This window comes from Chionomys nivalis, chromosome 4 (assembly GCF_950005125.1).
Source record: "Chionomys nivalis chromosome 4, mChiNiv1.1, whole genome shotgun sequence".
In the NCBI taxonomy this organism is placed as follows: Eukaryota; Metazoa; Chordata; class Mammalia; order Rodentia; family Cricetidae; genus Chionomys; species Chionomys nivalis.
Genome location: NC_080089.1, coordinates 46,741,505 through 46,763,739, shown reverse-complemented (window position 1 = coordinate 46,763,739; position 22,235 = coordinate 46,741,505). Strand labels below are relative to the sequence as shown.

The following is a 22,235-nucleotide window of genomic DNA, read 5'->3' as shown; positions in this document are numbered from 1 at the left end:
AGCCTCAATGTAAAATCTGAAAACCTAATTCAAAGGGGGGGGGGATGGAGAGAGAAAGGGAGAGAGAGGGAGAGACAGAAAACATTAAGACAGGAAGGAATACTTGTCCATTGCCACAGACGGGTTTGATGTTATTTATTTAAAACCTTGAAATGCAATTAGTTTTCTCTTATAAGCCTCGCTCCCTCGGGATGTCCCTCTTTGAGTTTTTGGCTGGGGAACAACTTCAGAATGAACCCGGAATGAGCTATGGTGATGCAGAATGGATGTATGGCAGGGTAAACAATTTTAATTTAGGAATGTGGCTACAACACCTTTTGCTGAAATCCTAATGGCACCCGAGATTTATAACATAGTAAAAAACAATTATTCTCCCGTTGATTAATACATTAACATTTTGGAGTGGAAGCTAAACCATTGTCTTTTTTTTTTATTGAGTCAAGTACGACACCTCCATTAAAATGATTTACTGGCTGTACCTTACAATTTAAGCACAGCAGCAACAGAAACGGTAAAAATCTTTTAACTTTACATGATTTGTGAAGTCATATGTGAAGGATTTACCATTTAAATCTTTCAGTACATGAAGCACATGGCCTATAAATCTGCCCCCCTTGTAGTTGCTGGATGCCTAAGAGAAATGCATTTCACCGGGAAGACCGAGAGTGCAAATTCAAGTCAATTTCTAAGAAAGATTTATCTCTGTCTCTCTCCAAAGAACAGAGCAAATCTCTGAAGCCTCCACCTCTAATAATATTTGAAGTTTATCGATCAAGTGTACAGATCCGTGACAGCTAAAGGTAATGGTACTCTTTTGAGCCGAAACCTGATACAACGCTTTCAGCAGGAGGGCAGGGCTTACACTTTCTATCGATATTTCCAATTCTGCTTGGAGACTAGGCACTGAAGGATGCAAGGAAGTAACTCGTGACGACCGAGGCTCCCGTGGAAAGTACTTTAATTAAAAGAGCTTCAACCAGAATGTAGAGTATTTAAAGTGTTCCGTGGAGTTAACGTTGGAAGGGTTACAGAAGAACTCAAACCCCAAACCCCCAAAGAGATGCCAAGTCAGAGGCAGTGGTAGGTCGCCTGGACAACGGGATGATGGGAGTTTAATTGGAGGATGGAGATGGGTTGGAGGCAGAGAGCTGCAGCCAATTAGTCTACTCCGTGATGTGCAAGGCCCTCCAGCTACGTGTCTAATAAGCTCCACTTGAAATGTAGTGGAGGGGAATCCCCTGCCTCAGTCCAAGTGCTGCTGACTGCGGACAATGCGGCTTCCATTGTCTTGGAAGTCCTTTCAACGAGGCAGGCTGGGGTCATGGAAACTTCGTAGCCTTTTATGAAACAGCTTGTTGATGGGAAGTACTGTGTGTGTGTGTGTGTGTGGGTGCATTGATTATTGTTCTTCTGTGACAAAATACCTGCCACAAATAACTGAAAGAAGGGCTTCCTCTGCTTCCCATTCTGAGAGCATAGTCCATCATGGCAGGAAAGGGATGACGGCAGGAGTGAGTGGCAGCTGGTAGCATGGCATCCCCGGTCAGATAGAGGTGAACACTGGCACCTGCTTTTGCTTCTTCCTCTCTCTCTCTCTCTCTCTCTCTCTCTCTCTCTCTCTCTCTCTCTCTCTCTCTTTAGTTTGATCTAGGATCTGGCCCATGGAATGGTGTTACCCACATTTAGGATTTGGGTTTCTGTCTTCAGTTAAACTTTTCTGGAGACATCGTCAGACACGTCCATGAGTGTGTTTCCATGGTGATCCTAAAGCCAGTCACACTCACGATGAAGAGTGACCATCACGGGGTAGTACTGGATCCTGGTGCCTGCTGGAGGACCACACTTTATATCATGAAGATACACCCTTGACAAACACTCAAGTGTTCTCACAGGGACCAGATAATAGTAAAACTTGCCAGTTCTGTTTGAATGATATCAACTAATCTTGAGTTGTCATGGGCTTCGAACAGAGAGAATGTTTGACTTTTCCATAAACTGCTCGTGTCTTAGATTTGGGATAAAGTGATACAGATGACGGAAGAGAGTTACATGAGGCAAGGGAGCAGGGAGGTGCCGCTTTGGGAAGGTTGAGACTTGATGAACGCTTCTAGAAGCTGTTTAAGACGCAATCCCTACCCATGTGGAGGCAGGCAACTCTTGCCCACTGTTAAAAGACTAATTCCTCCAACTTCAGGCATAGAAAAGTCAGACAGTGAGCCAGTATGTTTGTGTTTTAGGGGGGGAGAAGGGAAGAAAAGATAGACAAAACTAAGGACAACCTTCTCCAAACAAGGCTTCACAAGCAAAACAAACAAACCTGCCATCTATGGGATTCTTTACTTAAGCCAGCAGTTCAGCTGACCTCTGTTCTCCAAATGCGCCCATTAGAGCTAGTTCCCCTGTACTTGGCTCACACTAAACACCTGGGATTGAGTTCTTTCCCACCCTCAAGGGCGCACACACGTTGTAGGTCCTTATTTGCAAGCATAATCTCTCTAGCTACTTTCTGATACTCTGATCAGAAAGTTTACCACCGCTAGTTAATCACCAAGACACTTTTCCTGCTTTCAATTACAGCAGATGGACACAGAAGGTAACTGATGTTTAATTTACAGGGAACACTGCTGGTTATGAGCTCCTGGCCGCCTCTCCCCACCTCTCCTCCACCCTCCTCCCAACCCTGGTTGACCATGAGAGGCAGTAATAGAGCTGTGACTGTCCGGAAGTGCCTGTCACGGGGCTGGGCTCCCCTGTGGCGATCAGTTGTTTCTCATTCATCTCTTGTGTTTCCTCTTGTGGGATGGGAGGCAGTTCCAGCTGTGCTGTGGATTGGCTCAGACTGGTAGGGGTGATCTGGTTGTCTGTTCCTGGGTAAGAACCCCCTGCACCTGCAGCTGAGACCTCTCGATGGTCACAAAAAGCAGCAATACGCTTTGCTCAAGGATGCACTTGGCTGTCAGAGGTGGCTAAAAACAGGATCTGTGGCAATGTCCGCCAACCTCCAGCTCTCCTATCTTGATCAAGAGGTGAGAATTCAGACGAGTTCTTGAGGAATTACTAAGTGGAAAGGCCACAGTTGTCACTATCATCTGAAGGTCCCGCTCCCCTGAGGAAGGACATGCATTCGATTGGGTCCCATGCCATTTGCTGCTGTTTTCCTGGAAACAGCTCTCCAGATTTCTTTCTCTCCTTTGTAGCCAGACAAGAAAACAAGAGGCAAACTCTCCTCAACCAAAAAGTGCAGGTGGGGAAGCAGAGGTCTTCTAAAGGAGCCCGGTCTCCAGGTAAAGGGGAGCCACAGGTGTTAGGGTTTCTATTTTGGGATAAAGCTGTGCTCTTGTGTACTGGAGAGGAGTGCCAAGCACATGCTTGGTACATGCATGTACAAAATAGCCATTCTAGTTCCTGCTAACCACGCTCGGTGTGTAGTTAATCTCCTCCAAATAACTCGATACACACATTCAGATGAATGAGTGAGCTAAGTCTAACTTAGACAACACTAACGACGGTCTGTGTGTAGTTAATCTCATACAAGTAACTTCATACACACATTTGGGTGAATAAGTGGGCTGACCAAATCTAACTTAGACAACACCAACGACAGTTTGTGTGTAGTTAATCTCATCCAAATAACTCCATACACACATCCGGGTGAATGAGTGAGCTAAGTCTAACTCAGACAACACTAGTGGCTTGGTGTGACAACACTACTGTGGCACAGCCCTTGGTCTGCCCCCACCACCGAATTCTGTGCCACATTACAGTGTCAAATGTGACAGCTACATCATGAGCTGGTTAGAGTTGGGAGTCAGAAACAACTTAGCTCCACGTGAGATTTATAAGTTCCTTGCAGAATGTCAGGTTGGGAAAAAACAAAAACAAAAAAACAAGCAAACAAAAAAAAAATCAATTAAACAACAATAACAAAACCCTGTGTCATATCTTCAACTACCCTGGCCATGATTTTTAGCATCTTAGAAATCTCAGAATAACAACAATAAAAGAATTAACAACAACATCTTAGAAATCTCAGAATAACAACAATAAAAGAATCAACAACAGCAACAAGGTACTTTTCATCAAATCCCAGGGATGTACCAAGTGCTCAGCTTTCTTCAGCTGACCTGACCCCTCCTGCTCCTCAAGGGCGGTGTGAATGGGAAGAATTCTGAAGGCTGGATTGGACTTTTAGTCTCTCTCCACTTTTCTCGTGGACAGCTCTCTTTTTCTCTACTTGTATTCATTCCTTAAATGCTTACTAAAGTGGAGCACTTCCTTCAGAAAACATCCCCCTGTTCTGCTGCCTGTGTGTAAGGCCCTGGTTTCTATGGCTACTTTACCACCTAGCAGGAGAGGTGCCACACCAACTGCCAGGAGAATGCCATGATTGTGGATCTGCCATAAGCCTTGCAGGCTGTGCTGCAGAAGCAGGGATTCATGGGTAACCAGGCTAGGACGTTCTTGACAGGCTTCTGGCAAAGCAGGACTCGCTGAGCAGAACCCTTATTACAACTGCAGACTGCCCACTAGGAAACCCAGGCTACAGAATCTAAGGTCAGTCGTCTTGCAAAAAGGATACAGAGCTCTCTCTTTGGAGAAGGGGAAGTGTGAAGTGTGCAGCGTCAGGATGGCAGTAACTGCACTGCTGTACCCTCCTATCTTGGGCTTCCTTGGTGCAGGCTAGATACCGCTCCAGCACCCACCAATCTTGTCTCTGAGGCTAAAAATTGCCTTGGAGCTCATTTAAAGTGGCAGATTCTACGTCTCCCACTCCCACAAGGGCCTCTCCTGCCCAGGGATGATTGAGACTGAAGCTGACATTTTGCAATAGTTCTGTCACTTGGTGCAGCCGAGGTCTTGCTGGACAAGTCAGTTTAATTAAAAACTCTTAGAATTGGTGTTTATGATGGAAATGCTGCCTCCGGCTTCCTAGAGCTGGATGGATTAGTCTATCTCAGAGAAGGCTTAATGACTGTGATGTCACTTGCTACTTCTTGCTAAGGAGGAGGGAGGTGGGAGGTGGTACACATTCCAAACCTGAAGAAAAACAAAACAAAACACCAAACACAAGTGTGTGCACACACCCCCACATATGCATACACACACACACCGGTTGTGTCATCTGAAAGGTGTAGCTACCGTTTCCATCATCTAGGGCAAGCATGCTACGGATGTGCTTTCAAAGCACAGCTTTATTACTGGAGGGAAACACTGAACGGCAAGCGCTGACAAAACGCCACGTTGTTTGCTAATCCTAATATGTTATTCTTCTTTTAAGATTTGCTTTTCTCAGCACCAATTCAATTATAGATGCTACAAATCCTTCTGACATTTAATTCCCTCTTGTCAGAGTGGTAAATGTATACAGTACATGCGCAGCTTTCCATTAAGATGTTAATATATATTGGAGCACACTAGCCTTTATGCAGCATAACCTTTCCTTTCTGTCTTCTCCGAGAAGGGAAGGGAAGGAATCAATGTAAGGCAAGAAAATCATGACGATTCCTATATAGCATGCCGGGCGGCCAGTGTCAACCATCGCTGCATTCGAGTGTTGCAATGTCATGCTGCTAATTCTGACATCTGGAGGGGCTGTGCAAGGCCACTGCCAGGAAAACTGCAGTAGTCGTCCTCAGTGTGCGCCCTGGAGCTTGGCATATGCTCACTTAAATGACAATTGTGCACAAACAGCGGCTGTACAGGTCACTCTCAGGGATCAGGACTCTCCCTGCCTGTCACCACCGAGGCACAGGGGACTAGCTAGGAGTTCATCTGCATGGCACGTGGGAAAGTGCACCAGACTTGCCATCAGACCTGGGCCAGAAACCGAACTTCAATTCTTTCCTGTGTGACTTCAGGCAGGTTAGTCACCTACTCTGAGACATTGGCTCCAATAGTATTCTGCCAGGGGCCAGCGCATGGCTGTGCATGAAAGTACCTATCTGGCTTAGGGCTTGACATGTCATCAGGATTCAGTGTCTGCTGAGCTTCAGTCTGTGTTATGAAAAGCTGAGGAGGCTCTTTTTGATTCTTATCACTGATCCTAGGTCAAAATTTGTCAGCTCTTTAGGAGCAATGGTGACCAAGCTTTCTTTTCACTTATACAGAATTGATGCAAGCCACATCTTACGGCTTCACTGTTCTCTACAGCGACAAAGGAAGCTCAGGGCCATCGGACACGTGCTATGATTCTGGTACACCATCTGAGGGCTGTAATGATAACCATTCTGCAGCTAAAGATTAGGACAAGTCTTTTAAATGTTGATTGCTCTCCCTTCTCCAGTCACTTGGTTTTAGTTAATTTAACCATCAGCAGAAATGACTCCATGAAACAGGATGCCAATCCCAAGACATTTAGTACTTTCAGAGCGACCCCGGCTCTCCTTGTAACAGGACACTTGGCAGTGGGGTTGACTTTTCTACTTTAAGCCATGGAAAGGCACTGAGGATGACACTGGAGTTTCCCTTAGAGGAACCTGGTAAGGAGGACAGAGTGTCAAGTGTTTCCAAACAGGCATTCCCACTAGAATTTGTCTCTATAGAGAGATGCTTTGGTGGGCCTCAGGCATTTGGGGGCGTGAGGAGGATGGAATCATGAATATGGTGAAGTCACCCCAAAGCAGTGTCCAACCTGTGGAACTGGAACTCACACTGCACACTGTGGCTAACAACTTTTTAGTCTGAAGAAAAGATTGGGTCTTTTTGGTGGTGGCCACCTTTCTTCCCACAGTGAAAACAGTAGCATGTTGGATTATGGGAAAGATCAGCACTAGGGGGAATCCAGAACCCCATTTATGGAAATGTCACTGAACATGGGCCCCATGAGCTCCCTCAATGGACTGGTTCACACTAAACTCAAGATCCTTTCTACTTCAGCTCCCGGGCTCTGAGGTCACAGGTGTGTACCACGGAGTGAAACTCCACTTTTGAAGAAGGAAATGTCCATGTCTTAACCCTCCTCAAGCATTACTTTATGGCACTTAGGGCCACGCTAGGGGAACTAATCCCATCATTTTTGGAGACTTCACAGGACAGTGGCACTGAAAACATCAGAGCAGAGCAGAGATGGATCGTTTCTAAAAGGGAAGGTACTTGATTTAAGGATTAAAACTACCTCTCCAGGTCAGTCAGCACACAGCTGGATGTCTGACAGGCCCCTCAGCGCCCAGCTTTCCTCTGCGCCTTCCCTAATGTCCACACTAAAAAGGAATTGTATGACTAAGAGGCTCCAGAGGCTGGGAACCCTGAACCAAAGGGCTACACTTTTTCTTTCTTGCAGGCAAGAGGACTGTGTTTAAGCTCTGTCCACGTGAATTGCCTGGGTCTATATGGGTGCCTACTTTCCTCACTTGTAAATTAACAACCCTTCTTACGCTGTCCTACCACAGTTTCCAGAGGATCCCCACAGCTGCTGGCTCATCTCCATCCATCCCTGGCCTCTGGCCTCCACCCTCTCCTGTCCCACTTCTTCACTCGTCGCTACTTGGATTATTCTCCAGTCACGACCAGCTGGGGTAGCCCCAGTCTGCATTCCCTAGCAGAAAGTTATCATGGGTGGCAGGGCTAGCCTGTGAAATCCAAGGCTGGATGAACTCCTTCTGGGCCTTATTCACCACTGTGTCTTAGGGGCCAGTCCAGAGCCAAGCATACAGAGCTCAAATACTTTTGTAGAATAAAAATTAGGCAACGTATACTTAGTGGTAGAAATTACTTAGCATACGTGAAGCCCTAGATTCAATCCTCAGAATTGTAAAACAGGAAAAAATGAAAGAACTTTCTGAGCTGTAGAGTATATTAATACAAGCTGAATGAAAACACACCTAAGACCCATGGGCACACTTTAAATGTCTCGCCCTTTCTCTCCTTTCTTTGTGGACATATTATCTATCTTAGTATCTATCAAAGAAATGAAACAGCCTGTTTGCCAAATCAGGGTCACACTTCATGTGGCGCTAACCGAAGGGTTTCTCCCAGTGCATGGGCTACTTCCCCATGTATGTATATGTTCACCCATGTGGTAGACACATGTGTGCAGGAGCAAGTGCCCGCATACTGCCTGAGAATCCTTGGATACAAAGGCCTAGGGTGTAGAGAGGCTTCCTCTGCAACCCACCAAGGGAGCCAAGAGCTATCTCTTCAGGATTTCTCCTAACACCTATGCAAGGGTTACAGAAGTCAGGTAGGATTCTGCCCCTCCTCTGGAGGTTTTTGTGGCTTGCGAAGGGCATGAGGATTTTTCCAGATCACTTTCTCATTTGGAGGGTAACAAGAGTTGAAAACAGCGCTGGAATGCCTTCTCTGTGCCTCTGCTTCTAAAGCAGGGGCCGAAGGGCTGCTGTGCTGGGGCTGAGGGCCACTCTCTGGCACGCTGTTTACCACCTTACTCCACTCCATTGTTCCTGGAGGCCCTTTCACTGCTGAAGGGAGGGGTCAGTTGGAGCCGTTTTTGTTAAAGCTTTAAAATAAAATAGAAGGAAAAATATGCTTAAAGCTAGTCTATTCCACATGGGTGGCAGTAACCACCAGCTGTCTCGGAGAGATGGCAGATGTAATTGATAAAACAATTCAAAACTAGTGTGGCTCTATCGTCAATAAAATTAACACCGAAAAAGTAAATAAAAGGTTTCAAGGAAGAGCCAGATAAGCCCCCCAAGTCGACCAATAATTAAATCTGTAAACTAGGCACTGAGTCTTTCAATTCAGATTACAAAGGGGGAGGATCAGCTGGGCATCTCAAGTTGCTGGTTGAGGGCTGCACACCATATGCTGCCTTTGAAGCTGTCATTAACCGAGGCAGGCACCAGTGAATGGAGGATGAGGGTGGGAGCAGGGCAGGGGAAGACCTGCAAGTGAGCAACATTAATCCCTAATGTGGAAAGGATGGACTTTCTACCCAATACAGCAGGGAGTGGGTAGCATTATTCATTATCACAGTTTAGCATTAAATGGGCAACACCTACTCTAATTTATTGATGGGCTGTTTAAGGCGGGTGTTAACCTGTTTGTCTTGTATTATAATTGAATTCAGTCTCCAGGCTACAGAGATTTGAGAAGTTCATCCTTTCTCAATCAATATGCTCCCCTTCAGTGACCCATTTCAAGACAGCTTCATAAAAAATAATGTATTTTGTTTTAATAAATTTAAACACTATGACAGCTGCTCAATTTTTATTGGTTGTTTTTTTCTCCCTTTAGATGTCTCTTCACAGCCCAGAGAAGCCAAGCTCACAATCAATAGTAATTGATTAATCAGCATCCCCTTTGAACAAAGGTGCTAATCAGTTTTTGATTAGTTCATCAAACCAGATGCAAAGGCAACCCAGCCCAGTCCGCTAGTTCATCAGTGTTCTACATGACTTATGACTTCCAGCAATAGGAGTGCCTCAGTCCTGGAGGGAATAGGGGGGCAATGTAATTATTAATTTAACCGAATTATTATGAACACAAACAGTTGTTGGTTTATTGCTCCTGACTTAGGTGATTGATAGAACTGCAGTGGGAACCCATCTAACATATTGCAGGGCTGAGACCTGCAGTGTTCCTAATTGATGAAGCTGGGAGAAGGGGTACCTGGCTGACTCATGTTTTCCTAAAGAGGACAAAAACTCCTTTTGCCTGTCTGAGTGATCCTTGTCGGGAAATACACTAAGAGAGATGGGGGACAATCTAGACCTTTCTCAGGATTCCTGGGAGATCCAGTTGCGCAGGGTCACTGTATCTGGGGGTGACCTCAGATGCCAGAACAGAGAGCACCTTCACCCTTCACCTGGAAGGCAAACAGCTGTTCACTTCTGGCAATGCCTGAGAAGTCAGGCAAGACTTACCTACTTCTATTTTTAAAGAAAGTAAATGATGTGGGAAGGTCATTGGTTAATTAATAAAGAAACTGCTTGGCCTCATAGGTTAGAACATAGGTGGGTGGAGTAAACAGAACAGAATGCTGGGAGGAAGAGGAAATGAGGTAAGATGCCTTAGACTCGATAGCTCTCCTCTCGGGGACAGATGCGATGAAGCTCCGACCCAGGATGGACGTAGGCTAGAATCTTCCCGATAAGCGCACCTTGGGGTGCTACACACATTAATAGAAATGAGTAATCAAGATGTAAGAATTAGCCAGTAAGAAGCTAGAGCTAATGGGCCAGGCAGTGTTTAAAAGAATCCAGTTTCCATATAATTATTTTGGGGCATAAGCTAGCCAGGCGGCCTGGGGCTAGGTGGCAGGAACGTAGCCCACGCTCCATCAACAAGTAAATGTTTTGTTTTCATGCGTTTGCAACTTCTTTAAATATATCTATCAGTAGAAAGAGGCAAACGAATGGCATGGCTAATAGGTGGCTACCTTCCTATTTATTTACTGAAATTCACTGGTATTTAGAATTCATTCATTTACCCAGAAAGTATTAGCTGGGTGCTTACTGCAAGAGAGGTGCAAACAGGGGACAGATCCAGCAAGCAGCCTCCTGGAAGCATCTACTCTAGGAAATTCCAGAAGTCCAGCTCCCCTACACAGGGACAGAGTAGAAAAGTGAAAGTATCCGTGAGGTCTGAAGCACACAGTCGGAAACACATCCAGTGTGTTCTGAGATATGGGGGAGTACTAGCTTGTTTTCACTGAGGTATAGGTAAGGATGGCGCCTCAAGCACCAGTCATTCAAAATAACTGTAGTGAACGTTGTCTGGGAAGGGGTAATATGGAGCCTGTTTTGTAGTGGACTCTGGTTGGCAGCCAAACGCCAGCGCCTTGGCTTCTCCACTGCAATGTCAGGGGCGTGCTCACTGGCTCACTAAGTGCCAATCAAAGTGCTCCAGAAGATTTAGGCAGTGTCACCGAAGTCTCATGACATCATGGAAGCTCGAATAATTGTTTAGCTCTGACCACTTTAAATCTCCTTCCTCCCGCCTTTGTAGGACATGCTTCTTATTCTGGATTAGTAACACCTAAATCCTGGAATCAAGCATGAAACCTACTTTTTGCAAGAGCTCAGTATGCTGTAAAAAAGGTCTCAGGTGGATAATTAGTTTACAGCCTGGTGCGTGACAAAACAATTGGCCCCCTCCTCCCTGTCCTGCTCTCCCACCTACTTCAAAGTATACAATATGGCTTTCTAGTCTATTCCATAGACGTAGACAGTCAATAGGGCTCTAAGATCATGTCACATAATCCAACATCAACTGCTTCATAATGCAACCAAATTTCTCCTGAGCCATTGAGCATCTCGGATGGAAACATTACTTCAAGTCACCAAGCAGAGTGGCCTCAGCATTTTGTTTTCTACTGTATTAAAAGCACAGGCCACGGTCTGCAATAGTGCATTGTTATCGTAGGAAAGAAAGGTGGGTGAGAGAATGGAGAAGAAGTTATCTACACGTGGTTTGTTCTTTTCTTAGTCTCAGCACCCACAATGATTGCTCAGCAAACCAAGTGGTCATTTGGTCACAGTGGACAAAGCACCCACAGGTTGGACACTGCAGCACCTTACCTAATGACTAGCCCTTACCTGAGAGGTCCTCACTGTCCAGTTCTTCTGCGGAATTGGGCAACTGAGTAAGGCCTTACAAGTAAAAACAAATCGTTTTTCTTTTCATTCCTCGAGGGACATAAACAAAACACTTAAGAACTGAGGATGGACTTTGTGTAAAAAAAGGAAACATGAGCCAAATCTCTTGCTATCTCCCGCTTTTTTGGAGAGCTTGAATATATTAATCCGTATGTTCATTTCTTTAATTACATAATTGTTATTGATATACGATAAGGCAGAAAGAGTCCTCAGTCTCCACTGTTGAAAGCACATGAAACATGAGGGTGAATGTTTAAAAATCACTCATTCAAATAAGCATGCAGAAAGAAAAAAGTGAAGCTGAATTGTTAGCTGTGGACACTCTGATATATCTCTTCAATATGAATGTACTTAGATGCTACATACTGACATATGTAAGCTTTATCTTGCATTTCACTGAGAATTGAAATCCTTTGCCAATACTGACAAACATAGTTCATTTATCAATTTAGAATGATCTTGGATCACATATTTCAAAATGGTACAGCATCTGCTAACTGCAGATTGCAGGTTATGCGTTCATCAGAAAAATCTGATTCACAACTCATTTTTTAAAAAGAAGAATTTCATAAATCAATGGTATCCCAGAAATACAAAACCCTCAAAGCTGAAAAAGCAGTAAGGTCAGGAGATAATAAAGCAGGGCTTGAAATGCTGGTGTTCCAGTCAACCCCAATGTGGCCCAGCTGGGACAGTTCTCTACCAGCTCTGCTCTGAACTAAGTGAGGGAGGTGCAGCTAGAGATGGCTTCCATTTCTTCATGCTTATTTCTCGGCTGATCTTTCAAGGAAGTTTATTAAATACCATAAAATGTTAAGACGGTCAAGGTGGCCTTTGCTTATTCATTGCTGTTCTCCTTCAATCCCAACTTAGTGCCCCAGGTACTCGAATCCCCACAATAGCTGTCTTACAGTCTGTGTCTATCGTTTTGAAGGTGGTTGTGGGTCTAACTCAGCTGTAAGATCTTTGGAGAGAGACACAAGTGTTGTTTATTTTTGTATCTTTCCCCTCCCTGAAGCTCAGTAAAACTATCCTATCAGTAAGTATTTGCTGAGTCAATGTTTTGTGATCAAAGCCGAAAGGCAGCCATAGTGGCAGACTGGCTACCATTTATTTATTTCACACGAGCCAAAACAAGCTTGTACGAGTGGACACTGGAGCTCAAATTTTCTGAGGTGACTTACAAAGGCGCCAAACGAACATGGCGAGCTGGCTGAGTACGCGAAGAGGCTGGCCCACCATCAGCCCTAAGAGAGGAGAGTTTCTCACATGAAGCCTGGGTACCGAGTGCTTAAGAGCACAAGCCAAATCAACATGAAAATCTTTAGAGTTCACAGGTGTTCTGCAGCTATGGAACCATGCAACTAAAGGGGACGTGGTAATGCAATAAATTATAGAGGCAGCTGAGGGGACATGCTAGCCCTTGGTCCTGAAATCTGATTGGTTGAAAGTGTTTCTATTTCTAATTGGCTTGATCCATTGGATAAAGACTAATGAATACAATTATTTGAATAACTGTTATAAATGGGCAACATAAAGTAGTTCTCTGTAGTTAATTATGAATTTGCAGTTCTCAGAAGGCTAATCCCTCACTTCCACGTGGCCCGATGAATATCAATGTGCTCTACATATGTGCTTGGTGCCCACTGAACCACATTAAACAAGGATGTTTCAAGTAGGCAACTTTACTGCTGAAGGCTTGTTTCCCTGGGGAGGACACTAGAAAGCTAATTTAAAAAAAATAAAGACAAATATGTTTATGAAGTATCATTGATATGCAAAGTTTTCCATTAAGAAGCGACAGACAGTTGATATACACTTCATTAAAGCTGAAACTGTCATTTTTAATGGCATAAATTTTAAGATAAACCAAATCTTCTGGAATCTCCTGCTTGGATTATGTTCCAAACTGAGAAGCCATTTAGGCCAGGGGTGTTAAATTTGTTTTTGCAGGGCAATTGTTTTTTATGAATCTACAGCACACTGTCATAGTTGGGTAATTTCTGAATAAATATAATTAGAAGAGTTTACCATAGTACTGGGTGTACAAGCAAGGAAACATAAAATCTACCTCCTAGAATCGCTTTGGTTTAGGTATTTTTCTTTCATGTTAAAAATTAGACTCCTCTCATTTTCTTTCTCAAAGAAAATGACAAAGATGCACTTTATGAAGCAGAGAATATTTCTCAAAAGGAAACATTGTGATTTAATAATAAGTGGGAAATTACTTCTTGGTTCTTCTATTCAAAGTTTCCTATCATCTAGTCAAGCTCTTTCTAGTCACGTCTAATTAAAATGCATGCAGTGCATTTCTTTGAACTCTGTTAAACAAATGAAAGTTTACTTTTGTTGCATTTGTTTTTGTTTTGCAATTAAGGAAGTCCTAAGGTACAGACATGAGAATTTAATTTATGCATGAAGGCTGTCTCTCCTGCACAGATTCATGTTTGGCTTTTTCTGGTGTTACAGGTGCTGTGGTTCAGGCTAAGCACTGTGCGCTTCTGGAGTCGCTGTTTCTCCTTCTTGACAGCACCTGCTGGCTTCTCAAAGTGGTTATAATGTGCCAATTTTAAACCAGAAGAAAAACCTCAAAGAATTAGAATCAGTTAGAAATCCTAGCCATTTCAATAAATGCAAAAATCAAGTATACCTAAAGAGGCTCCTGGATTTGATTCATCAAGTTATCATATATAGATATAGATATATATTACAGAAAATTATGGAAAAGAACAATTAGATAAAATCCCTAGGAAAGAAAACCTCGGCCCACTGGCCTCAGCACCATTCTCATTAGGAAAAGCAGAGTAGGCGACGGTCTCTCTCTTACCTACGCAGCACACATCTGATCACTTGGCCATGTCATGGAAACTGATACTTCCACCACCAGCCATAAGAGTTCAGACGCCCCCGGTAGTTTATATCTAAAAGCTCAGTCATCCTGTTCTTCCTGCTTTGTCAGCTTTTGTGGAGAGTTTTTCCCTTCTTCCCATTAGCAGAAATTTGGTTCACGCCGTTAAACAGCAGCACATTGTTTCCAAGCTGCATATCAAGGCTGCAACGCAATCTTCAGGTCCTGCAGCCATTCATAAACCTCTTTAGCTTTGTTCGTGGGTAGAACATACAATGTCTGCAGAGTCCCTTGACTGAATGACAGCCCTTGAATGCCATTGTTATGTACTCATACAGAGATGTACAGAGGTACATACACAGACGGTGGACATAGCGGTTGTAATCACGTGCACTGCTGGCTAGTCTTCTTTCAAATGGGCTTAAGAATTTCCCCACAACTGAACCCCACGTAAGATAAAGATATAACACAATGTTTTCAGAATTCTGTCACGGTCTGCACTAGTCATAAACCAGGGAGAGGGAGTTACCTAAGACAGGCAGTGGTCTGGGGTGTGGGCTTGATCTCTAGCACTGGCCAAATACTTTGAACCCCCCCCCAAAAAAATGTTTCAGAGGAGTTCTCCATTTCAGTATGAATTAATCTATTTAAAGACTCATGTGGAATATGAAAATCCATGAGATCGTCAGCCTCCACTGTTTCAACAGGTAGAAAAGGCAGGCTGAGTTAGAAAGAGTGGGGAGAATGGGATGGGGGAGGGAGAGAAAGAGAGGGAAAAGGGGAGGGATGGAGGGAGGGAGGGAGGGAGAGAGAGAGAGAGAGAGAGAGAGAGAGAGAGAGAGAGAGAGAGAGAGCCCCAACCCAGAAGCCAGCTGATTGCAGTGCAGCAGAAGCACAAGCGCTATTCCAGACCATGGGCATGCTGTCACCCGACCCCTCACGGGGGCCAGGAGGTGGGGCGGGAAAAGGAGAGGGAACACACAGGACAGAAAAGAACAAGGCACAAGACATTTAAAAAGAAGTGCCCACACTGAAACAGACAGACAAAAACCATCACACGCACCCACACGCCAAATAATCAGGATAACGACGACACCACCCGTGCGCTAACAACCACCCATGCAGGTCTGCCAGCAGCTTCTGACCACGAGCTATCAGGATTTGGCAGTGGTTTTTCTTGTTTCTTTCTTTCTTTCTTTTTTTGTATTGTTCAACATGCACACACAACACAGGTTATTTTTGTTGTTTGTTTTTGTTTTAATTTTTCCCTGTGCAGGCCCTTAAGGATGAACTCCAAAACCACAAATGCTCAAAATCCTTATTCAGAGACCCCTTGTGACAGCCTTGCCTAAAAAATAAAAAAAAAAATCTCATTCTTATGCTCACATTTATGTTCACTCTCAGTGAGGTCCTTTAATATGGAGGTGAATTGCTACTTGGTTTTCTTTTGGAGAAAATCCATTTGGTTTCGAATCATGCCCATGCACTTCCAACCTTCCAATACATGCTTATTCCAATCAGTTATCGGTAAGAACAAACAATCAACATATAGAAACAACTAAAGTAAACTTCATACATACTCTAGCAACACAAGCGTGAATAAAGAATTGTAATGAGTCTTCATAGGGAAATCCTGAAAAGGTTTTTTGTTTTGTTTTTGTAAATGAAAGAAAACAGCCATATGGTAAGTCCAGTATAACTTTTGAGAACAACAAGATGGCCACAGCTGGATGACTTAGTATGTCTTGTCATTTCAGTTGCTAAGTTATCAAGCCATTTACTATTTTTTTTTCTGAAACCACAACACCATAAGGACTGTCTCAAGGTCATCAAGTCATATGGTTGCTGCACTGACTAGCTGGGTCTCTAGTACTAGGATAAGATCAATTCTACAGTATCACATCCTTGTTAATCTGCTTCCTTGGTCTGTCATCCACCATATCCTGTTGCCCTTTACAAGTGACTTAGAAAATTTCTTCCCTTTTCATCAAGTAAAATTTCAGACATTACTTTGGTTTGCATTAGTGCTTTTGGCTGAGGGCTTGAGAGTTATCTGGCAAAAATAGTGGGGGACCCTTTGAGAAGTGACTATGAGGATCAGAGACAAGCTGAAGAACGAACTTATAAACACACTATGCAGAGATGAGCTGGGCTTAGCCACCATTTCTCTGGCTCTTTGCTGCTAAGGACTCCAGTTGGAGGCACAAGAGACACAGGGTACAAGAAGGCTGTGCTTGCTACTTTCCCCCACGAGCTTCTCAGACCCAAGTCTCACCCTATGGCTCTGGGGTGATAAAGACAGTGGCTACTTCTCCTGGGGCAGACAAACCTGTATGCTAATTGATCCCAAGTTAAGTGCCCAGAGACTCCTTTCCCTTTCCGATCTGTTTAAAGAGGCAGACCTAATTAAAATGAGTAGCCCCAAATCAGAATCAATTTCTAGGTGCTGTCTCCATCTTTAGGCCAGGACAAGTTTCCTAGTTTGCATACCCTGTCTAAATCTTTAAGGACGAGTTCCCCAAGTACAAGTCCTTGGATCTAATTGAGGGATTGAAAACATGGAACTTTGGGGTTTTAGGGATAAATGGTCACTATTTCTTCAAAGAGGTCAGAGAATTTGGGAACCCAGGTTGTACTTGACCCTGGAGTTAACTACAGGAAGGCCAAAAACTTAGAGTACTCAAAAAAGAATAAAACAAAATCTCTTGAACTACATTAAAACCACCGTAAAGCTCTCAATAAATGTCAGGAGGTATTCGACACTAAGTTCAGTGGAGTGCAGAGTCTGAGATGTAGCCAGCTCTGTGGCTCACCTTAGAACACACACAATTTATACCTGACTGACTTCTCATGACTATGGCCCCTTTAACTTACTGCGTGAAGATTAGGACAGAATGAAATGGGGAGTATGCTGGAGAGTCCCATCATTTCCAGGTTGTGGTACTGTGTGTGTGTGTGTGAGAGAGAGAGAGACAGAGAGAGAGAGAGAGAGAGACAGAGAGACAGAGAGAGAGAGAGAGACACACAGAGAGAGAGACAGAGACAGACAGACAGACAGACAGACAGGGAGTGAGAGCCCTGCTGAGCTGACCCTGAGTAAGGCAAGCTCTCCAGCAAGAGCCAGCACAGCTTTTACTCAGAGATGTCCAACTTTTAAGTCCTGAGACACAGCTGTCTGAGGAAGTCAGTGTGGGCTAGATGCCATTCTTTAAGCTGAATGAACAGTACAGCTGACTGATCACCTCTTGTCACTTAGGTGATAGATTTTCACCCTGCATAGCATTTAAAGTGACTGAAGCAGGCCCTTTCCAAATGATTCTCTTGGATTCAGTTATTAAAACGCAGCCCCCTTTAAACTAACATATCTACTCTAAGCACAATCTTGCCAAGGTTAAATTTGAGATGAGTAATAAAATAATATACAGATTAAACAGGACTCTCATTTTCTGAAAAAAAAGAAAGGAAGGAAGGAAGAAAGAAAAATGTTAACAGACCTGTCCCCATTGGTAGTTCCCTAGTGACAGGGGAAGGAGACAGGGTGTCCTGATGTCCCTGTCTGAAGATTATGCACTCCTTTTTTTTTTTTCCCACCTTTCGGTTAAAAACAAACAAAAAAAACTTAACCTACCTACCTTTTATTATTTGACTTTCAAAGTACCACACACCAAAGACTGCATTAAACCCCACTTCATGCTGTTCAAATGGAACATTCTTGGGGAGTTGTTTCCCACCCAATGGAAACATAACCTTAAATGAATAGAGAGACTGGGGAGGCTGGTGGGTAAGGAACATGGCCTCTATTTCAGGTGCTAGCTCTGTAGACAAATACTTTTTTTCCATTTAATTAAAAATATTTTTTGAAGTCTCATGTATTCCAAGGTTTGGAGGAATGTGTGATGGACACCCTACCATGCTTGCCACCCGAGGGGAGGCCTCAATCTCACACTGCAACCATTGGCCATTGAACTCACAACAAAAATGACAAGACTCAGTGCAACGTCAAGCATTAAAAAACCATGGTGCATTTCTGAGATCAGTCTATTTTGAGCGTGAGTTCCCTTGAAGACTGCATTTCTCTTTTTCCCAGGCTTGCCTTGCCTCTCAGCAGCGCTGAGAAAGTAGATAAACAGGAATGTGATACCAACCGTGAACTGCTGGTTCTGTCGTCGCCGTGGTGTCTACAGACGGGAACAGAGGATTGGAGGAAGGGAAGAAACAGGAGGAACGGCATGCAAAAAAGGGGAGAATGGAAAAAAATGGAACAGATAATATATGAGCAAGCTTTCAAAGAACACCGCGTGACAAGCAATAATAAATGAAAAGCAAGGAGCATCTGAAGTGAGCGCACTGTTTTAAGACATGCCTTGAGCTCAAAGCTACGAGCCAGGGAGGAAAACAGTAAATTCTTTTGTTCCGGGGGTCTTGCCAGGACACATGTATTTGCCAGTCAATAGTCGGGGGACATGCAAAGTGATGAGAAACACCAGTGCAAACTCAGTGGCCGCTAGATGGTTCTTAAAGCATCGAAGCTCAGGACTGCGACAGAAAAGCTCAGTTGGAAGGCTGGTTAAACAATGGATTCAGACATTCAAACATTGCCTTTGTTTCAACCCAACCCACCCGGGCGCTGGGGCTTCTGGAATCAACTCCACTGTTAGGAGGACACTTTTCCAGCTGAAGTCCAGATGCTCACAGATGAATATGCAACATAGAGATTCGAGTTCTCCATCCACTGTATTATTTCATCAGAAGTTAGTTGGTAAGTTCAATTCATGGGAGTGAACATGTTCAAGACACACGTGTGCACACATACATACACACACACACAGAGCCGGGATTCTTCATTCTATAAGATACGTTATAATCTACAAGGTTTGTCACAAAAACACATGTGTTCACATAATTGGACAAACACCACTTGGGAATTTCCAAGTTTCAAGAATCCAGCTATATTGCTGTGTTCAGCCCACATCCCCAGGTTTGGCTGCCAGGTTTCTGCGGTCCTGACTGGTCGTAAGACAGAGCTATCATCTTCATTGGTACTCTCCCACCTGTGACCTGTCTCTTCTACTTCTGATGCTGTTCAAGTTGGTTCCTATCAGCTTCTCTTCACAGTAAAATGCCTCCAAAGCATTCAAGGAGGGAATCTGCTCTTTACTTTTGGCTACAGAAGTGGGGCGTCTAGCTAATGAAGTGCATGATGGCCTTCTTTCCCAGTCCTCTTAAAAACATCCAACTTCACTCTGATGTCAATGCACTAGGCCCCACTTTCTTTCTCAGTTCTGTAGTTTTCAAGTGTGTTTCTTCTAGCAGCCCCTCCCTAGTCAGAAGCTGCTGTTGGTTGAAGCGAGATCCCGAGGGTTAAAAGTCACAAGCCATTTTTATGATAGAGGCCTTTAGCTGGCAATTGTTTTCAATGACTTGAACTTGACACAGGCAATGTTTAAATGCACTGGAACATTTTTTTGTGTATAGAACTTTTTTTTGTGGTGGTGGGGGTCAAATGAGCCTGGAGCTTCTGATGTATAAATATGACACATGAATTCACACCGGCGTTCCCCTTCAGTTGGCATGCTTTCTGGGACAATAGGGGCCTAATTATCATCAAAAAAAAAAAAAAATTCAAAGCCCTTCTAAGGAGCCAGAATTAACCGGAGGTCTTAGAGGCCAATGCATCTTTATACAACTGATCACTAAATTTCTCAAGGACAGAGGAAGGAGAGAAATACATAAAATACACTGAAGAAGAATATAATACTTACTTATAAGTCAAGTCTGTGGGCCTAAAATAGCAGTGAAAACAACACAGGAAATTGTACAGTTGAAACAAACCCTATACCAGATCCTTAAAGATGACAGATGCATCTCCTTAGTTGAGACATTTGAGTCCAACACTGGTCTGAGGCACTTTAAATTTGAGGGGCAGGATCAAAGGCACATTTGTATAAACATTCATATGCAGGTAATACATTTTATGGGCAGGCATTGGCTCCTTTCCAAAACAGAAGAAAAAAAGCAATAAATGCTTTGGCTCATTATTTTTGTGGTACCACTTTTTAACAAACCTTTTTTTTTTTTTTTAACCAAGTAAACCATTAACATAAAATGAAAAAAGTGAGTGGATTAAAACATCAGGGATAGAAGACTCAAAAATCAGATCTAAGCATTGACCAACAATCCCAATTTACTGTCTTCCTGTATTACAACATTATGTCAGCTTCATGACAAAATTAAACCAGATGAAGCCAGGCGTCAGCTCTTACATGGGCAGCAGACAATAAATGCAGCCATGACCACAGTGCATTTTGCTCCTAACTCTAGGGATGCGAAATCCATCAATTGAACCCAACGGAAGAGAAAAGGGCTATTAAGGAAAAGCACTCTAAAACAGTTAAGCAAACACATATTCAAGTCAAACAACATGATCACTGCAGTTGGAAACGGCAAACTACGAGCAGCAATGGATGGGACGCTGCAGCCGGAACACAGGTGGGTATGGGGTTTAAATCGGGATTAAGAGTGTGTCTGGGGAGCTATTGACTCTGTTTCTCACAGAGCATCTGGTGTGCGACCTGAGCAGGGGCTATTTTGAGTTAAGAGAGAAGAGAAAATGCTTTAGACGTGACTGTGTGCTCCCCATGGGGGGGGGCACTAGGACAGGATCTAATTCTCCTTCATAACTGCACGATGATACCATGCAGAAACCATAGACAGCTTGGCTCTGGGGTGAGTACAGAGATGTGAAGCATGATTCATTAGGGTATCTTCAGAAAATGGAGAAAAGTGCAAGTCCTCCCCCCAAGAATCGGCTTCTGGGGTGGTCACTGGAGCATTTTATAATATTTTAGTTTTGTGAGCAAATGCAAACATGTCAGTGTAAGTTATAATTGCAAAAATGGGCTTGATTAGTGTCTGACTGCTCTCACAAATCTCTTTAAACCTCATGTGTTGTCTTAAAAAAAAATCTTTGAGCTAGGCCTATGAAAAAATTGGTTACAAAAAGTAGAATGGGAGACATTGGCTCTAATATATAAAAAAGTTGAACCATTGTCTCTAGTTTTAATTATAGCGAAGGCAAATGAATTGTATATTATTTATATGTTTAAAATAACTGAAACAAACAAATAAAACCAAGTCAATCCCTGTTCTCACAAATGCTGAATGTATACAGTCTCACTCGGCATGTAGTCAAGGTTTTATGAGTCTACAATCAAAAGGGTGTGAGCTAGGGCCCACATTGACTTGGAAGGCACTCATTTCACAACACGGATGTCCCTTCTCAGGCTCACAGTCCTGCAAACTGCTAATGGGGCCCTGCCTCAAATCAGCAAAACAATCACACATTCCATGTTGAAGTACAAGATATTTGCAAAACGAAAAAACTACAACAATGTGTGAGATTAGAGACAGTAGCCATTTAACCAAGTAGCCAAGAAGCAGGGTATGTGTGTGGTGGGGATCAAACAAAAAACCAAAAAGCCCCACAACCTGCCTGAGAGGCAGCTGGGCAATATTTAGTGGAAACAGTCATGTGTAAGCCCCACTGTGGCCTGTTCTAATCCTTTCAGATGGATTCTCTCCAACTTAGAATTGTTCATTGAGTGTGACAGGCTGGGGGCTTAAAACTAATCCATAAATTAGTCCATGGTCTCAAACACAACGGGTGCCATAAATGAAAATGGAAATCCTAGGACAAAGTTAAATTCACTACCTCACTTTTCTTACCAATTGATCTCTGCTGTTCTTGCATCATGTCACAGAGTCGCAGTAAGGCAGCGTGTGGCTATGTGAGACCAGGGTGGACATTAGAAAATGCCATGGGTACAACC

At 43.5% G+C, this 22,235-nt stretch overlaps 1 protein-coding gene across 6 annotated transcripts in view; it reads right to left on the bottom strand.

Moving 5' to 3' along the window:
• Cadm1 (cell adhesion molecule 1) overlaps positions 1 to 22,235 on the bottom strand; it is a 329,214-nt gene that overhangs the window by 5,713 nt on the left and 301,266 nt on the right. For 2 of the 6 annotated variants that reach the window (XM_057767397.1, XM_057767400.1), the window contains 2 exons: positions 18,552 to 18,584; positions 11,499 to 11,552 (listed from right to left, as the gene is read on the bottom strand). The exons of 2 other annotated variants lie outside the window; for them this stretch is intronic. In XM_057767397.1, coding sequence (XP_057623380.1) covers positions 11,499 to 11,552; positions 18,552 to 18,584 — 87 coding nt within the window. The remainder of the gene's footprint in view (positions 1 to 11,498; positions 11,553 to 18,551; positions 18,585 to 22,235) is intronic. 2 more of the 6 variants (XM_057767399.1, XM_057767402.1) reach the window with 1 other exon arrangement.